At 40.6% G+C, this 20162-nt stretch overlaps 2 protein-coding genes across 2 annotated transcripts in view; one reads left to right on the forward strand and one right to left on the reverse strand.

Annotated features, from left to right (window-relative positions):
• Nucleotides 1-20162, forward strand: part of ubxn6 (UBX domain protein 6) — a 409082-nt gene that overhangs the window by 174249 nt on the left and 214671 nt on the right. The gene's annotated exons all lie outside the window — the stretch shown is intronic.
• Nucleotides 4-16450, reverse strand: tjp3 (tight junction protein 3). Its single transcript, XM_062424563.1, has 30 exons — nucleotides 15893-16450; nucleotides 12448-12504; nucleotides 11779-11903; nucleotides 11536-11638; nucleotides 11134-11428; nucleotides 10917-11020; nucleotides 10549-10738; nucleotides 10380-10449; nucleotides 9889-9986; nucleotides 9142-9238; nucleotides 8257-8439; nucleotides 7952-8055; nucleotides 7501-7585; nucleotides 6743-6831; nucleotides 6371-6455; nucleotides 5352-5440; nucleotides 5167-5236; nucleotides 4927-5000; nucleotides 4501-4564; nucleotides 4232-4388; nucleotides 4006-4114; nucleotides 3672-3891; nucleotides 3317-3522; nucleotides 3111-3206; nucleotides 2890-2966; nucleotides 2576-2786; nucleotides 2364-2464; nucleotides 1366-1914; nucleotides 666-724; nucleotides 4-563 (listed from the first exon to the last, which is right to left on the reverse strand). Exons 1-30 carry the CDS (start codon nucleotides 15980-15982, stop codon nucleotides 440-442), a joined length of 3981 nt encoding a protein of 1326 aa, XP_062280547.1. The 5' UTR covers nucleotides 15983-16450; the 3' UTR covers nucleotides 4-439.

Below are 20162 nucleotides of genomic sequence, written 5' to 3' on the forward strand. Positions count from 1 at the left end.
GTTAAATCAGAAAAACAGTTTAATGTAGAAAAACTTGAAGAAAAAAAAATCAAAATATTCAATTCCATTCAAAATTCCATAAAAACAGACTCAATGTGAGAGCAGTAATATTTACTATGATTTCTAATATTTTACATACAGTGTTGATGACAGATTTGTTTTACATGAGTTTATTTAAATTTTAAAAAATCTAAAGTTAATGAAATTAGGCACTTGTATCTTAACATTCATCTGAGAAGCTTCCTTTGAAAGTTAAAAACTTATACATATAAAAGTTTGTAATCTCATATGTTGTAGTTGCCAGTATACCACCGCTTTTACAGTTGGCTGACCAACCTCTTCAGACTTTCTGTGAATATTTTGTGCATTTTTTGTAAATTTTTTCCATGTCTCGTCAGATCAGTAAACTCTAGCATTAATCCTCGACACAAGGGGCAGTCTAAAGTTCTGTTGCTGGACCCCATTCAATGTCCTCCATTTCATCTTCATCCTCCTCGGAGCTGTTGCTGCCTCCTCGGATCTTTGTGCGTCTGTACTGGACCGCTTGGTGATGATGTGCTAGCCTTTAAAGAGCAGGAGAGAGAGAGAGAGTGGGAGTCAAAATCAGCACACAGCCACAGTCTGGTTTGACTCTGAAAACTCTGAGACAGAAAAAGAAGATTTACACGATGAACTGAGGGTTCTTCTTTTCCTCAGCTTGTGCCTGTGGCTCTGCCAACTGAACCTGGAAGAGAGGACAAGAATGGTTTTAAACTATGATATATGTATAACTCTGCAGTGTATAACATAAATTAACCTTATTAAACAAATAATAGTGCAAACACAAAACATGAAAAATCTGAATTTCTTTGGTGATCTTAGGACTATACTGGTGTTTCTGTTGTTTTAAGTCCATTTTCTAGAAGGTATTTATACTTAAAAATACTGACATTTTTTCTAAAAAGCGGTCATTGTTATATGAATGAATGCAATTTTAAATTATACTCCAGCAAGCAACAAGCTTCAGTAAAAAAGTCAACTCATATAAACTTGCCTAAGCAGTGAAGATGTACTCATTTTAGTGTTTATATTAATAATATGACTTTGAATGCAGCAGTCCTCTAAATCCGACAAAAGTAAGAGCAGGCTGCCAAACAGAAACACTCACAAATCTGTGAGATAATCAAACCCAGACGACAGCCAATAAGTGGACATGGATGTTTTAAAGAAGGATCATATAAATGTACAGGCTTTTTAAATTAGTTGGTATTTTCCACCAGCATTGATAATGGTTACAATAAGGTAAACTATACTTTATTGAAGATAAATAGCCTGTGTGCAAAAACACAGTTATTGTCCATTAAATAGGAGCCACATTTGATTTACCTGCTGTAATTTATCTTCAATAGTAGACAGGCTGGCAAGCTGTGGACTCTGATGCTTCACCTGGGCATATGAAGGCTCGTTTAGAGAGTTTCGAATGGTGGGGTCGGGGGCTATAAAATCTGGGGGTCCATCTGATGGAGTTGTGGGTGGAACCTCATCAAGGGCGCTGAAATCTGAGTCCATAAAACTACGATGAGTGGGGTCATCCTCCTCAGTGCTGTGAGGCGGGCTGGGATTGTCCCGTCGGAGCAACCTGGGTTCAGGTACATGCATCAGAGGTGGGATTTCTTTGAGCGAGTACGTGTCAGGCTCAGGGTCTATGGCGGGCTCGGAAGATCGGGCTAAAGCAGCTCCAACTACCCTTGAGCCTCCTTGGACCCTGGCAGCATGCTGACCGGGGTAAGCCTCCTCCAGCTCCTCGTTGTCTGTGTAGGCCTCTCCGTCGGTGTAGGGTTCTCCATCAGTGTCATCCAGGTCACTAGCAGCACTGAGGTAGTCAGACTGATTTTGATCCAGTGCGTCCAGGTCCTGTTCTCCACCGCTCTCCAACTGGACAGAGACAGAAATCACTTTAGCAATGAACAGCAGGAGATGATTAACAGTCAAACATAGATGACAGCTGTCTGAAATAAAGTTAATTATAGATTTAGTCTGAACAGTAGAAAAGATTCATCACAATTTAGCATATTTAAGAATATATTTTTTTACTGCTGTCAGAAAGTGTCAGTTTATTGTAAGTTTATTTTGAAGTGCGTGATCTTGTGATCCTTTTCATGCTGAAAACATTATTCTCATTACAATTGTGAATGGTTTTAAACTACTCGTAATAAAATAATCATTAAAATGCAAGATTATAAATCTAAAAAGAAAGAAAACTCTTCATTCTAAATAGCTGATCTTTTTGAACATGCAAGATTTCTACACAATCATTGAGAAAAGTAATTTAAAGTGGAAAAAGTGAGGTGTATGTGTGTGTCACAAAGAGCTGCGTGTCTTACCGTGACTTCAGACACCCAGACGGGCTTTGACTGTTGGTGGCTGATCTTATCTTTCAGAATATCATACCAAACATTGGAGCTGGGCTGCAGGTCGATACTCGCTGCAGGGCGAAGTCAACAGAAAAAGATTGAAAGATGTGAAACTACCAGCAAGAACAATATACATAGTCAGTTGGTACTAGTATACCACTGGACAGGTTGTTCATGTGTACCTGAGAAAAGGTGGCTGCAGTCTTTCTTCAGCTTGACGGCCTGTGAGTAAAGGCGTCTGGAGCTCTTGCTGGAGTTGGGGCTGTACCTCTGCCTCATGGCTTTGACATCTTTGCGGCTGTGAGGGTCCAAGAACAGCACCATTGGGTGGTACTGGATGTAGTTCAGCCTCTCCACTGCAGTGGGAGTGATGTCCAGCAGAGGGTGCTTGTCCTGGCCGGAGGGAGGAGAGAGAGAAAAACACAAAGGAAATAAGATTCAGGTTGTTGTTAAAAGTCACTAAATATGTAATAGTCTCCACTTCTGGTTTGCTCACCTTCTCTGCTATTTTCCTCACAGTGTCCAGTTTAATAACTGTAGAGCCACCGTCTCCTCCATTGCGAGCAACCATGTCTGTCAGAATGCAGCGGGCAGAAAAACAATGTTTAGCAGATCGAGAAATAGTTGGGAAGAAGGTGGTACAAAATAAATCACTACACATTTTCTTTTCTTGGACATCAAGTATAAACAAAAGTGTAAGAAAAAGAAGGAACCAACCTGCCACTTCATATTCATTGGGCATCTCTCTGGCCAGCTTCTCCATGGCGATATCATTAAGGGGACCCATAATGACGATGGGCCGTTTGAAATTAGCTGGTGACACAAACAGTTCAACTGTATTAAAACTCATTCAACTCGTTATCAACATTTAACACAACATCACATCACATAAACTGTGAATAATGATGAAAAACCATGCCTACCTTCTCTGAGCAGGACTCTCTCATACGCTGGGAATTTGCCCTGGATGGTGAGCTGGAGGAGGTCGTCGCGAGACCGGCGGACGTTCTTTTCATTCTTTTTGTTCCCTCTGAGCCCCCGTAGTTTCCAGAACTCAGCTCTGGGTCCCGACACCTGCCTCTCTCCAGTCCCCCGCTGTGCCTGCTCTATAATGGCCAGCGTCTCTGCCCTGCAGGAGACAATGATGTAAAATCAACAGAGCTGAACGCAGGAAAACTTATACTGTCATAGAAGTGATGATTATATATTCAAACTGAAGTATGGATCTTAAAGTACAAAGTTAAAGTACAAATCTAAATCTTTCCATCTCTAACTCACCTGGCCTGGTTGGGGATTGTCCCTTTATCCAACTCGTGCAGGTCGTTCCCCATGCGGCGGGCCAGCCAGTTGCCCAGTTTCCCACGGTGCATCGTGTCCACCACTCTGAACACCTCTCCTCTGGTGAAGCTCAGACCAATGGGAGTGTCTGCTTCGTGGTCAAAGTGGGTGCGGATGTAGAAGTTGTCGGCCAGGTTGGACTTGGTGATCTTCTTATAAACTGAAGACAGATAAAGTTTAGATTAAATTAATATTAAAAAGTAATGAAGCTGACTGACAACAGCTTCATGACTCGACTGAAGATATAGAACGAGCAGTTTTGGGCTACACTTACTGTCCATCTTGTTCTGAGTGCAGATTTCAACCAGCTCTCCTTTCTTGATGTTCAGGAGGAAGTTGGCTGCTTCTTCTCGTGTAAAATGGCTAAAATCAACTTTATTTACCTTAAAAAAAACACAAGACAAGGTTGGTAAGTTACATGAAAAAAAATCCATATTTAACTCTTTATTACTTTCAAGCTAAGTGATAATAATGAACTGATTTGATGTGTGCAACCTCACCTGCATGATCTGATCTCCCTCTTTCATTCCCTGGTCATAGGCCGGGCTGTTTGGCTGAACCCCACCTACGAAGATACCGACATCGTTGCCCCCCACGAGCCTCAGACCCACGCTGCCCTCCTTCACAAATGCCACTGTGTGCAAATCTGAGCTGTACCTGAGAACGTCAGAGAGCAAAGCAAAGCAATTCAAATTTAGCCACATATTGATTTCTATTGCCATGAATAAACCAGCTCAAAGATGAACATTTGTGAATGAATGTTACTCACCCTGGATTAGGTGATGGGTAAGAATCTGGAGGTAAAGAGTAGATGGGCTCTTCTGTAAGCTTGGCTGGAAGAGAGACAGAAATGGTGAGACTTCCCATTGCTACTGATGATTATTTTCACTATCTTTGTTTATACATATGAATCATTTACTTATCTACTGTCTATAAAATCATGATCATAAAGCCACAACACAATTAACCAGAGCTGAAAGTGATGTCTTAAAACTGTTTAGCTGTAGGCTAAAATATCAAAGCATTTTATTTCTATTGAAGCCTGAACCACAGCAGCATTTTTGCACATTACTACAACAATAAAATTAATAATGAAAACTGGAATCAATTACTCAAATAACTGAACAATTATCAAACTCAAAAAGTGTCTGCTGTCAATCAAGCTCATCATATCTGTTCTAGTCTTGAGCCTTACAGTAGGCTGGTGGGTTGCTTGTCGCTGAAATGCCAGACCTGAGGGTGCCAGATCCATTAGCAGCACGGGGAACACTGCAAGACAGAGAAAAAATCATCTGTGATATTTATGTAATAACACATTTACGTGACCAATAGTGCAAGGAGGAACTTCCCAAGGAGGGACTATATACTGAGTAGCAAGGAGACAGTATTCATGTAGGCTTATGGACTGATTATTGTATGATATGTTTGGTCGTACCCACGGCTGGTGTCGCCCCGCTCGGAGCTTCCTGACCTCCTGAGGTGTGAAAGCTGGTCTGACTCTGAATCTGAATGAGGTAAACAGACACTGTGATGAAGACTAACTTCAACTTTTCTGCTCTACATTTACAGATTAAAACACAGAGGACTGGAGGATGAGGGTGTGTGAAACAGTGAACTGACCATCAGGAGGAGGTCTGATGGGTGATGGGACTCGACGAGGGGGCTCCTGCTTCACAGCAACTGAGGTGAACTTTATCTCAGGAGGGACTCTGGGAGAAGCACAATGAATTTAAGACAAATAAATGCAACAAATCATTTAATCTTCTTCATCATTTTGTGATACATAAAAAGAAACAGAAGCAAGCACTGGTATATTCATGTGTCTTGTTAAAAAAATGTTTTCAGCAGCTTAACTGAAACATTATGGTGATGAAATCCTCGCAGGAAGTCACGTCATGTGCATCAGTGTGTAACATGATATGAGGCACAAGACAACACAGGTGGCTCAACCAGTCTGGCATCCTGTCTTCACTAGTTATGCAATAAGCTAAGGTGACTTAACATTTCACATATTTCCTTGCTGTAGTAGTATTCTGGACCAAATACTACAGCAAATCCTGTTAAAAAATGTTTATGGGCAGACTACTTGTTAATTACATTTCTATACAGTTTCAGCCTTTAGTATTGTCACAGTATACTTGCATTTGTTTTTCCTTGAGCAACAATTTCTTCACAATGATCAACAGTTTTGTTTTGTTTCAGAGTTTTAATGTCTTGATGTTACATTTAAATGACGAACATTAAATATGGCAGCTGTTTTTAGATCAATTATCTAGGATCACCAGTATCAGTCGTTGTGAGACCTGATAACTCAAACAGAGTCTGACGGACCTGAACTCACTCAACAATGGTTACTCTGTCTGTGAGTACCAACAAATGTTTATCTATCTGCACATTATGTGATTTGGCCATATTTTAATTGTACATCTGCTCGGGTTACTATAAATACACTGCTGGTTTGAGTTTGAGTTTAGACTCACGGAAGTGCTTGGTAAAGTCTAGGGTTAGGTTACCGATTAGTCCAAAAGAAAAATAAGTGTCATGAGTTATGAAACTTGAGAGTAAAAAGAGATGACACCTGACATCTTGTAGAGAGTCAACATTGGACTTCTAATGTAAGATATTTCAGTGTCTCTCACCGGTTATTGGTTGAGTTTCCGCTGTCTGAAGATTTTCTGCGAGGGACAGATGCATAACTGGCCTCTGATTCAGAGTCTGAGTGAGCTGTGAAAATCAATAAATCAAGGCTGTTATTCACAATAAACCATCTCATACATCAGAACATCCTTTTTGATGTATTCAGCCATAAATTCATTTACAATAAACACTATCTGTAATATACTTTTTGTTCACGTGTTCAAATATCTCATTTTGGCCCAAAATTCTTTAAATACAAACCCCCACCCCAAATGTGGACGCTCCCTCCACAACTATATACAATGTTCACTGTCCCAATACAAACACAAACATCGACTCAAACGTTATGCACACACATACACACACACACTGACCTTTTGGTGGCGGATTGCTGGCAGTGATGCTGGCAGCGCTCCGTTGTGGCGGCACCAGCTTGGGTTGTGGGGAAACATCTGGCAGCACTCTGGAAGAGAACAGAGGGAGGCGGGAGTGAGGGAGGAGGAAGACAACAGTCTCGCATCAGTTACGTTTGGAGAGGGGGATTCGTGGCTAATATGATGATTATTAATGAGAGGATGAGACTGAAATGTTAAATATTCACCTTTTTATCTGTGAGGGAAGCTCTCTCTTTGATGGTTAAATGCTTTGTGACATATTAAAATTAACCAGGGCTTATTTGATCATGTTTATAATTAGTTCTAAGAACTGATCAATAAATTGGGGGTACTATTCAACAAACTTGTGATGGGAATATTGCTGCTTCAATGAAAAGTGTCCTCTGTTTAATCAACACTTAGCCACATACAGGAGAGGGACTCGTTCAGTCAAAGTCACTTTTATTTCATTGGTTAACAAAATGTCGGCACAAACACAAGATACACAGCCAAAAACACAAGAGAGGCTAAATAAAATGCCACAAAATGAGACTGAAAGCACAAAATGAGCAAATCAATGAAAATCACAAGACAGAAATTGGTAATTTAAATCATAAAAAGTAAATAAAAACACATGATTAGCTAAAGCCAATAACTTAAGAGCCATGCACAGTCTGCTCAGAGTCCCGGTCCGTGAAATCTTTCAGGGAGGGGGTTGGGGGTTTGGAGGATGGGGTTGGGTGGACCTTCATCTGTACCTGTATCTGCTGTGGGAGTCCTGGCTGTATGTGGTGCTCTGCCTCTGAGGAGGCCCCATGCTGCCGTCAGAATCGGACTCAGAGTCTGAGAAGAAAGACAAAGTTGTTTAAATAAATATATTTGCCTCCTGTCACAATGTTGGAAACTACCATCAGATACCAATGAATGTTAAAATCCTACATATAGTGGCTTTACTGCCACTTTAAAGTAAATACATGCAGGATTTTTTATTAATAAATCTTAACCGCAGATGGATCACTTTTTTCCACCATGTTTCTGTACACAGAGCACCTTTCATGTTTTGCTTTTGCTTTATTTGCCTGCTGACATCGGTTCAACAGCAAACATTCAAAGATTAAGCAAATATTGTCAGAGAGGTGTCTTACAAAATCCGGGATGGATCACGAGGAAGATGGGTTGTTTTGTGTGTGTGTTTGTGTGTGTGCTAACCTGGGGGCGGGGCTCTAAGAGGAGAGTTGACCCTCCTTGGTGGTTCCTGGCGAACAAGGATGGGGGAATCTTTCAGCAATGTGTGGGGCAGGTCAGGAAGAACTCTGACAATAAAGAAGAGACAGTTAAGACTATTGAAGACTCACTGTGTCTGAGTGGGTTATCATAAATGTTTTGTTTTTTTCAGATGTGGAATAACCTCTGGTACATATTTTATTTTACTAATGATTATTGATTAAATTTAACTCCTCATTTTGATAATCAGCATTTTTTTAAATCACTGACTCCTTTAGTAATATCCTTACTTGTATCTGCCATCTGGGCGGGGGCTCTCTTTGCGTGGCTTGGGAGAAACGCTGCGGTCTGAGTCTGAATCCGACACTGGCCTGCGGGGCCGTGAGGCGGAAGAGGAAGGTCGAGAGGTGGTCCAGTTGTGAGCTACAGGAGAGGATCGGGGGTTGGGGAGGGTGGACACTCCAGACAGAGTCCTGCAAAAACAGCAAAACCAAAATGTATTTATTGCTGACATAGACTTCAGAAAGAAAAGTACAAACTGTGACAGCGGTGCACAGAGAGGATATCTACTCAAAGCGGTTCATTCTTCCTCCCTCCCATCTATAATAATCGTGTCACCAGTCAGATTAAATTAAACTGTAACTGGTATAAATAAATCTAAATGGCTCCACAGCTGAACAGTTGAATACACAATTTCAGAACACAACTGTTAGTCAAAAATATTTTCTAGCTGCTGCACGTCAAATCATTAAAACATTAACCTTTAATACACTTTATACATGATTTGTCCCAATCAATCAAGTAGTGCACATAAATCAAATTAATATATGCAGTATAGTGAGAAATTACTGTTCTGGTTTAAGGAGTTTTAAACAAATCCTCATGAGACTGACACCAAATCACTGTAAAATACAAACACTACATTGTTTTTTTCCAGGTTTAAAGACTATGAGACAAAATAATAACTTTGGTTATATTTACAGAAAAATGTACAAGTATTGTAACTATTGATTCTTATTTTTTGGGATTTTTGGCACCTTACCTTATATTAAACCTGATCGTTTTTATCTGCCAAAAATTTAAAATTAATTCTTGACCAATTTTGAATTTCATGATCAGTTATTTGTCTACACATGTACAACATTTTGTCACCTTAATATAGAAATTGAACTGACTTGTATTTGCTGGGCTGATCCTTCATGTCTGGACTGTATCGATCTCTTCTGGTAGGAGGAGGAGAGGCACTGCGGTCTGACTCGGACTCAGACGGAGCTGAAGAAACAATAATCAACAGTGAACATCAGTGTGGTGTTTTTATTGAGGAGAGGAGAGGAGGACAGCGTGGTTGTGTGAGGGAGGAGGTCAGGAGTTGCTGAGTGATGTTTAAAATAGTAATAATAATGACAGGAAGACAAGCCAGAAGTGTCAGAGCTGGCAGTCACAAAAACAATGAAATTCTTATTGCATTTCACCCTGCAGCTCTTAAACTCTATTGCCTGTTCCTGCAGTTATCAGCTAGCAAACTCTTGTTTTAAATCATTAAATTACAGTGTAACTGGAGCTGTTACTGAACCTGTCTGACAACACCTCTGCAGCTCTGCTCTGCAGCGGTCAGGTTCAGCTCACAGACAAGACAGACAGTTTTGGCGGAGATCTGGTTACACCACAATTTAATGTTTTAAAATAAATAATCAGCTGATAACCACAAAAACAGACAACCTGAGAGATACAGAGATTTGGGGCAAGATGTGATGCTGATTTCTGCTGTTTTTTGGCTGCCAGAAGCTCTTCCTCCTGCGGACACCCGCAGATGGAGAGATTTTTGCTCTAGCAGGCCAGCGCCACTGTAGCTGTCTGTAAATACTTTTATAAATAATAACTCCTGTACATCTCAGGAGAAAGTAACGCTCTGCATGACTGACCTCTGCGAGCAGCGTAATTTCGTGCAGGAGGCCGACTCAAGGTGGAACGCACAGGTGATGAATCCCGAGACTTGGATGGAGGAGGTTCAGCTCTTGTTCTGGGTTTTAAAAGAAAGATGCAGGAATTCATCAGTGTTTTTATTCTTAAAACAGGAGGAGGCATACATTTTTTAAAATTAAATTAAGTTGTACATCAGGAGCTAAAAGAACATATCTGACTCAAACTACATGTAAAAACATGACATTATATTGTTTACTTGCTCTGCACACATACTGCAACATAATTTATGAGTTTATTGAAAGATGATGTGGGTTGGACACATAGTAATAAAAATGACCAACAAATAACTGCCTATTAAAATGAAATCCCAAAGCTGAAGAGACATCAGATGACCTGGTAGTGAGAAAATTAAACTAACATATCTGTGATGAGACAACTGCTATGCCTCCTATAGGTTTGTAAGTATAATTGATGGGGTAGTTGTGTGTACCTGCGTGTCCGTTTCTCTCTGGTGGGTGGACGAGACTGTCTGGGAGGGGGCATGTCAAGGTCTGAAATGTCTGATGAGACACAGAAAACAATTAATGAAGTCAGGAATTTTGTGAAAGGTGACTCATGATTCCTTTTACTTTCTCTCTCTCTCTATCCCCATCTCTCACCCTCCAGCTCAGAGCTGCTGTGTTGGCGACGGTCGTCCTCACTGTTGGGGGCGCTGTCCTCAACCTCTGGGATGCTGACCAGGAACTTTCGGTCATCCCTGAGCACCGTCATGGTCAGTTTGCCCCTGCTCTTCTCCACCAGGTGCTTTGTCTCCAGCAGGGAAAGATTCTCTGTAGTCATGCCATTGATCTAGACAAAGGAAACAAATCCATTAAAACAACTAAACAAAACACTCAGTCTTCGGTGTCAACTGATGATTACGTTCATTCTTATAGGCTTTTGCAACCAATTTTACAGGTTGAATAAAATATCATAGAAGATTTACTGGACACTGGTTTCACATTAATCAGCCGACCCAAATCTTCACCTTGAGAATGAGATCTCCCTCCTGCAGTGTGCCTTCCTTTGCAGCGAGACCCGTTTCTGTCATGTGCTTTATAAAGATCTGACTACCAAGCTTCAATCCGTACTCTGCAGAAAGAGGATGACAACAAAAATACAGTTTAAGAAATCAGCACTGGAAACATACATCTCTTCTGTAATGAAAGTGAGTATTGACTCTTCTATTGTGCTTTAAGTCTTACCATCTGTGACTTTCTTTTTAATAAGAGTAGCTCTGATGGGTTTTTCTACAACGTCCTGGTGCGGCAGCCTCTTGTACCCTGATGACATTAAGGGTAGTGTGTTTCCATGCCCGTTGCGGTCAGGTGTGTTGCTGCGCGTGCGGTAACGGTTGCGGTTGGAATCTCGGTTGTCGCTTCCATCTGAGTAGCGACGTGCTCGCCTGGGAGGGTCCTGGTCCAGCAGGTTGGAGTGCGAGGCAGCCCGAGACGGCCTGGTGGACGCTGGGATCTGGATCTTACGAGGCCGTTTCACTGTCTGGAAAACATGGAGAGGACCGGAGATTATGAGAGAGCAGTTTTCACCTGCAGTAAAAGCATATCAAAGCCATTAGGTGTTTTGGTCGATGTTTCTTTCATACTCACAACGTTGACTGTCCTGCCACAAGTCTTGAGGGTCTGAATTGTGTAGTTAGAGTAGACGTTGTCCATAGACACTGCGTTGACCATGACAATTTGGTCTTTGGTGCTGCAAGGCACAAGTAAACACACATGATTCTGCATCTGTCAGCAGCTTCATGTATTTATGAATTTGTGTTTTTTTATTGTAAAACAGTCATAATCTTGCACAACCACTTGCAAGAAAACTGTCAACGCTAGTCCACTTACAATAGTCGTCCCATGGCTGGTCCATTTGGCAGCACATCTGACACCACCACAGCTGTGTCCCCTGTGTCTGGATGAGGTTTGTCCTTTCCTCCTGATATGGCAAAGCCGAACCCAAGTTTGGGATCCTGACATAATGAGAGAGGACAACATAAAAAAAAGAGCATGAGCGAGACAGAAAGAGACAGTGACAGTCAGTGAGACATAATAACATAAATAAAGAGAAGGAATGCAGGAACGTAGGCAGGTAGTGGGAGATAGATAGAGAGATAGAGGGAGGAGGAGCACATTCCAGCGGCGCTCAGTGCGGCGGGGGGGGGTGAGAAGCCGGCTGGTGCGGTGGGGCTCAGCAGGGTGTGTCGCTGTGAATTCTTCCTTGAGTCTGTGCAGTGAAACTGAGAGGTCTGAAACACGGTCCACCTCAACCCCCGCAGGCCCTTCAAAATCCCCCGAAAACAATACCGACATGCCTCTGTGCCATAAACTGTGGCTCGACTTCTACTTCTGTGTTTGAGAAGCCTTTAAAAACACAGGCTGAACACCACTAATGCACCACAGAAAAACAGTCTGCACTTCAAATTTGGTCTGAACTTAAACATAGTTGTCATATTACTCATGCAATTCTCAAATAAAGCAGGTCATAATTTGACTCTTAAACGATCAACCACTTACTTTGTTCAGTGTTATTGTATGTTGCTCCCATATTGTTAACTCCTCCATGCCTGGTTTCTGGAGATTAAAAAACAAAACATACACAATGAATTATAACAATGATTCAATAATTTATCAAAGAAATATTTCACTTTGATGATAAAAAATAATAATGAATTAATCCAGCCCCTTACGAGGAGGACAGCTGAGCCTTAGTCGAGCAGTACGAGTGTGCGTATGAGTCAACCTGATCTCAGCATGCTGTCACCTGTCTCAATCCTGCCTGACCAGTATGGAGGAGGGGCTACTGGTATGTGTGTGTTTGCACAATGTTTGTCACCTTGATGTTGACACCATTTAGGGGTTGCAAACAGCTCATTTCTATGTTGAACCCTCTGTAAACAGTCAGTCAAAACACTTGGCCTTGGAGTGTGAACACCTGGTAGACCAAGATAATATCTCTAGAAAGATCTTTAATATTTGTGTGGGAGACTAATATCTCGATTTCATCTGAAAGTTTTATCAGCGTCACACATATCAAGGTGCAAGTTGTTATGAAAAATCAATTGAAAAACAGATGTTAGAATGGCATTTTAATATCCCTTCACGCCTCCTTCTGTATTATAATCCTAAAGACTCAATGGCAGTGTTTGACATGAACCATTCATTAACAAAGCAAATATGTTAACATGCCTCTCGTGACTATCATTTTACACATACGAGCTCCTTTCAAAAGCAAGCAAAACAAACTAGATTTCACAAAATGAGCGGGAGCACTGTGTGCTTCAGGAACAAGTAAAGCCAGATACTGTAGTCTAGAAAAACAGACAAAGTTTTACTCAAAAACAATCATGTAAAATGTAGGTCACACAACGAGTATCAATGTTGGCAGTGCAACTTTTACAACCTTTGAGCACACTCCATACTAAAACCATCTCTTATACTGAAAACAGAACTTTTTTAATTTAAGTCAATATTAGTTTGGAATAGTTTTAATATTTGAGGTGGAGAAATCTCACATATGGATCAGCACAAAAATCTGAAACTCGCAGGTGGATGCAACAATGAGTACAGGTGTACAGTGTGTGACCTGTGAACAGTAGGCCATTTGTTTGAACTGGTTAATCATAAACCTGAAAGGGACACACACACACACACACACACACACACACACACACACACACACACACACACACACACACACACACACACACACACACACACACACACACACACACACACACACACACACACACACACACACACACACACACACACACACACACACACACACACACTAGATCTAACAACTCAAATACAAGTGGAATGTAGATTTTCAAACTGCAGGCCAAGCTATTTTTTAAACTGACACTGAATTATGGTTTCATTGTAGTTAGTTATAGCTTTAGGGTGTAAAGGCCAGCATGAGCAAAGGAAGTAAGTATGAGCGTGGGCTGCCCATGCTTGAAAAGCAGTCAACACGAGTCAGAGAAAGATACAATAACCAAGCAGCATGTTTTTCGCAGCATCGTGGATAACAAGCTCCTCCAGACAAAAACAGTCAGACAAAGTTAATAAAGACAGATTAGAAAGAGGTAACAACTGAATCTGAGGAAGAGCAAAGCGCAAACATGATTATAAAACTACTTCATAACTGTCCTACTGAGAAACTGATCAATATGATGTTGCAACACGTAGCTGCCAAGCTGACCTTTATTCAAACTGGATGGTAAAGAAAGGTTTATCTGAGTCACAGCACACTGATGATTCACTGATGATAATGAAGCTAAGTGATGGAACTCAAAGTGACAGAGAAAAGTGAGTTTTGACGTGTATTTGATATGTTTTTCTACTACTGAAGCTACACAAAGATAATATGCAAATAGTAATTGTGCTGTAAGCTGTGAGATTTCCTAAACAAACATTTTAATAAATCAGTCTGTCAAACGCTAAGCATCTGCAAAGTATCCAAAGTCAGAGTTAACAATGATTTGCTGATACCAGTCTGGTTTACCAGACACTCCTGCACCTGCTTTATGGTTTGCCAGCTCTAACTGTTTGTTGTTACTGAGCTCTTTCATGTCCTTTGTTCATTTAACTGTTACATTATTTCAGGCAGGTTGCACACTACTATACTGTAAGACCATTAAAGCTTTGTATTCCTCGCTCTCCACTTACCACTTGGTCTTTGAACCTTACTTCCATTTCCCACTGGGATTTTCTAAGCTGAACTGAACACCTGCGGCCCTCAGCGCTCAACAAACAGCAACCTCTTTATATTCCATATGGCACCAAGAGCAAAACAATCATAGATCCCACAGTTATCCAACTCCAGCTAGTTCCTCCTCAGATCAGCTCTGCAGGGATAGTGGCCGCTCTCCAGCTGAAACTTGATCATCCTGCCGAAATTATTTGTAATATGACCAGCTTTGGTGTTTCTTTCTCAGCGGGGAGAGAAGAAAAAAAACAGAGGAGAGACCTCACCTGGAGCGCTCCTCCCCCACCCAGCCTTTACCCACTCACACGATCACTCTCTGGTGCCCTCCAATAAACATGGATTTAAGGTGGAGCTGCACTGCCTTTACAAACCCCTCATAAACTCATGTCAGGAAAATTAGGTGTCTAAATAATGTTATAATGACTCACATGTTAAAAACAGGACATTGGAAATTTAAGGCTATATATTAAGAAACTGAGAATCAAATTTCAGCAGTTGTTGACTGTTGAACAACTTTGGTTCAAACTCGTCACACCTCAGGCCAAATTTTATACATAGTTCCTGCAATGTCAACATGCTATAACCGTTTTCCGTCTTTTTCTCAAATAATGAATTGATCTTTAAATGATTTAGTCTACAAAATGTCATAGAGTGACAAACAACAGTCAAGGGTTTTATTTTATGATTACTTACATAGTTTCTCAGCTGATAAGCAGCCAAGAGCCTCACATGCTTAATAAAGTCAGACTGAAACTTGGATGGCCAGTATCACTACAGATAGCTTATCACAGGTCATTACTGGCTCATACAATGTGCAGGCACATATAGAAATAGCAATATATAATTGGTAAATAGACTGCACTTATGTATATGTGTATTTGTACTTATTTTAGTTTAATCTCCTGATGTCCAGATTTTATAAGTAGGAATGTGTAAAATGTGTACGATCTTAATATTAAAATAAAATTTCTTTGGATTTGAATAAAACATGACCAGAAAACATACATTTGAAATGATGGCTGCCAAGGGATTTGTGGGGGGTGACAACGTTTAAAAGGTTGATGTTCATACTGCTGCTCTGATACTGTAGCTATGAAGTATCTGCAATCTGCTCTAGTTCAATACAAACAAATTAAAGAACCACAAACACTGTTGTGGTAACAGGATCCATAACAACACAGACAGCGGCGGCTCATATTAAGCGGATGGAGAGAATATATGTTGTTAAAGTTCTTTGCATCCACTTACAGGCACCACCAGCAGTGGTGGCGGAGGCTCCGGGGGCACAGAGCCAAAGTGCTTCATTAGTTTGAGTCGCTGCGTCAGGTTCATGGTCATAACACTGTTGTGGTTCCTCTTGTGTTAAAAACGCCTGCTGACAAACTGAGTCACTTGATGTCCCACAGATACAATACTGAAAAAAACACTCTGGAGGTGAAATGGATCAGTGCACGCCACTAAATGACCTTGGTGTTTGTATCCAAGGCAGTCACATATGGTCACATCTGCAAGTCCCCAAAAGACAAACAATCCACACGAAGAAGCTGCAGCAATAAGACGCTAAAAAGTATCAAACATAAAATCTAAAAAAGTAAAAATGAGCAGCAACCAGTTGGCATTCCTTGCTTCCAACAGAATCTGCAGTGTTGCTCTGTTTCCTTAATTATTCCAGTTTTGGTGGGTTCAGGAGGGTCAAATACGTCCACTTGCTCTCACCATCAGTGGTATGTGTGTGTCTTGGTTAACTTGCAGTCGTTCCCACAAGGCAGCAGCAGGTCCCAGGCTGCTGGCTGAGTTTCAGTCTGCTGGCTGCTATGGTTACATTGTGGGAATGAGCACTGGGCTGTTAATAATTGACGGGGAGTTAGCTACACTATAGGTTTGCTTGCCCTGAGTAAAGTTTCCTGGGTTCCTCCACAGGCCCGGCTGTGTTTGAGGATCAGGAAATAGCACTACTTTGATGGTATCTCTCCTTCATGGTTAACATTTATGCATGCCCCAAAGCACGGGTGTGCTGCAATCTCTCTCTGTTCGAGTCCAATTATCAGCAGCTTGCCTCATCAAGATTACAGTTCGACCTATTACAACAGTTTGTACTGGACTCTTTCAGGAGGAAGAGAGCAGTTTTGAACCAAAAGGGTAAATCTACATCCTCCACAGACTGATTATACAAATATATATATTGAAAAGAAGTAGTAGCTACATAACAGATGCAGGATCCTAGGATTGGGTTCAGCTGGGTGAAACAGTTGGCCACTGGTCAGCCGGCGCTCAGGTGCTGAATCATTTATGTGTCTGTTTAAAGGTAACCACTACTGTTACTAAAACAAACACTTGCTGAAGGTGTGCTCCCTCTAGTAGGTAAACAATTTTTGTGTCAGGACTTCAATCTGTTCCAACAGAGGCTGCTTTGTGTCTTTCTTTCACTGTAGGTTACGGCCACTCCTGTTGGTCAACATGCAAACTACTGTAAGCGCTCCACCACAGGCCAGCTGAGAGATAAACTTAAAGCTACACCATCAATACAGACAAACAACTGCATCATGCAAACATCCTACTCGACAAATATTAGTTACGGAGAGGCCTTAAATGGACTTCAACATGTAGAGGTATGTGGTTAATGAGGAATAGCAAAGCCTCTCTGTGTAAATATGAAGCTTTGGAGGACAAATTCTCCAGAGGTTTACAGAGCCAACAGAGTGGCTGTAATTACACAGGCCGGAGCTTTGTAGCCTCCACTCACAGTGGACTTACTCATGGCGTGTACTGTCAACATGTTTAAGTACTGCAAACACCTACTTTATAAGCTACCTGGACTCCCATACCGATATCTTCACCTGGGTTATGTGACACACACACACACACACACACACACACACACACACACACACACACACACACACACACACATACATACACACACACACACACACACACACACACACACACACAAAAAGTAAAAAAAAATTCTTAGATGTATTTTGAAAATCTGCTCAACAATTCAGCTTCAATGCACACAAAAAAAGACAAAACTTTAAAAGATATAACAAAAAAATGATTAAATTGTGTTTGTAAAAATGAAAAAAGGGGGAAATGGGGAAAATGTCAATCACTGTTTCTCAGAGCCCAAGCTGACATCCTTAATAGCCTTGGTTTGCCACCAAAAAGTCCACAACACAAAGATATTCAGTTTACTGTTACAGAAGACTAAAAAAACAAACAAACCAGAAAATTCTAATATTTGAGAAGCTGGAATTAGAGGATTTGGAAACTTTCTTCTTACAAAAACGACTCAAAATGTTAAATTGATTATCAAAATAGTTGGCTCTTAATTAAATATCTGGCAACTAATTATTGATCGTAGCAGCTCTACTGTGAAATGTAATACACAAGTGCAACATGTGTAATACCTGGAGGCCTCAAGCATGTAAGCACAAACCTGCCTGTTGTAAAATGTCTCTTGTGTTAATAAATAACAATAGAAATAAATTAGTGGCTTTTAATGGTTATATTGTTGTGAATGTGGTTATAGAGTAATAAAATATTGCGTAAAATTAACTTAAGGTGATTTCCAAACCTAATAAACACACAGAAGAAGGAACTTTCCAGTATTAAAAGATGGGTCATCTGTAATTTATCAATGTAGATATACTATAACTATATATCAGCAAACACACACTGGGGTCAACTGAAAGGAAGACGCAGCTGTTTGGGAATGTAGAGTCGAAACTATTGTGAAACTCTGTGACAGGCAGGTAGAAACTTGCATGTGTGGCAGAACCAGTAGGGTGATGATAAAGACAACAAACAAACACACACACACACACACATACACATACACACACACACACACATACACACACACACACACACACACACATACACACACACACACACACACACACACATACACACACACACACACACACACACACACACACACACACACACACACACACTATGTAAGTATGTAAAAACAACCATAGCTAAAATAAGCCTGTACCTGCTCACAGCAAAGCAAACACCAGAGGAAAGGAGAAGCACTGAGGCTAATTAACTTCCAGTCTAAAGCTAACTCAAAGCTAGCTCTGTCGCTCATAAAACAATACATCTTTATAAGTGGAACAACGGCTAATTTACACACTCAATTGGAAGTTTTTCCTCCTAATTATTTCAGTAAAATGTTTTGCTAGTTAAAGGGAGTCTGTTTCTCTTTCACCATCCTACAGACAGACAGAGGAACCTGGAGAGATTTGACAAAAGTGAAACTATCTCACCTGTAAACTTCCTTTCCGCCGTGTTTGTTCGTCGCTCTCACTCAACTCGTCCAAATTCAAAACGTCTCCTCTCTGAAATCCTCTTTAAAGTTTCACTCCAGCGCCTCGGCTGCTTTCTGTAGTTTCTAAAAGTTTCTCTTAAATCTTCCTGAAGACAGGTACGGAGGTGTGGCGTTTACGGGCACACGTACAGGTGAGTTTCACAACGTCATCACGTTCCTGCAACGTCTCAACGTCACGCACGACTCATAAATCCTTCCGGTTTTGGCTGTGGTTAGTCATGCATTATTATTCTATTATAGTGATATTTAACTTGACACAAATGAAGGCTTAATGTGATTGTCACAGTTAATATCTGAATTAGTACACTGATCATTAATTAATTAATAAACTGAACTTCTTGCTTGTTTTTGCTTTGAAAACACGAAAATAACTTTCTTACCCTGAGTAAAATAACATATTTTTATAAAGCTTGAACTATAGGTTGAAGACATGTATTCCTACTGCTATCAGTCTTGTAAATGACTCTCTTAAAGTTTAAATTTGTATTTATTTTGTTGTTGTATTTATTTATTGGTTGTCTTTGTTGTTTTTGTATTACTTCTGGCTGTAAATTAAAAAATATATATATAAATAAATAATAAAGATACCTTCAACCTTGAACCTTTATTTCTACATTTTGAAGACAGGTCAGATACAAAATTATTGTAGATTGTAGGTATATTCTCCACTAAACAACACAAAGACATTAATTTACTGCCATTTGTTGGGAACAAGCTGATTTACATTGGAGGTGGGTGTAGGTAAGCAGGGGAGTTGAGGGGGTCTTGCCCTAGGGGCCATTTTCCTCCCATGCTCCCCAGGTAAGCAGGTTGACAACAGGCCCTACCTTCTGGCATCAGATACAGGCAAATAACATACAGGAAGACCCGCTTTGGTAAAAGTTTCATTCCATCTGCCATCACTATTCTAAATAAAACATCCAGTAGGTAGCAGTATTGGTCACCTGTTTGTGCAATTCGTGTTTAAGTCTTGTCTGGAAGGTCTGTTTTGTTTTTGTCTTTTGTATCCTGTTGAATGTCTACAAGTTTAGTTTTTTCTTGTTGATGATGTTGTTGACCTTTTGAATGTTGTACTAATGAGTACGGATATATGACAACAAATTTCCCCCTGGGGACAATAAAGAATGAATCTGAATCTGAATTTGAACAGGCAGCAGAAACCCAAATAATACAGTAACA

This window comes from Scomber scombrus, chromosome 8 (assembly GCF_963691925.1).
Source record: "Scomber scombrus chromosome 8, fScoSco1.1, whole genome shotgun sequence".
In the NCBI taxonomy this organism is placed as follows: Eukaryota; Metazoa; Chordata; class Actinopteri; order Scombriformes; family Scombridae; genus Scomber; species Scomber scombrus.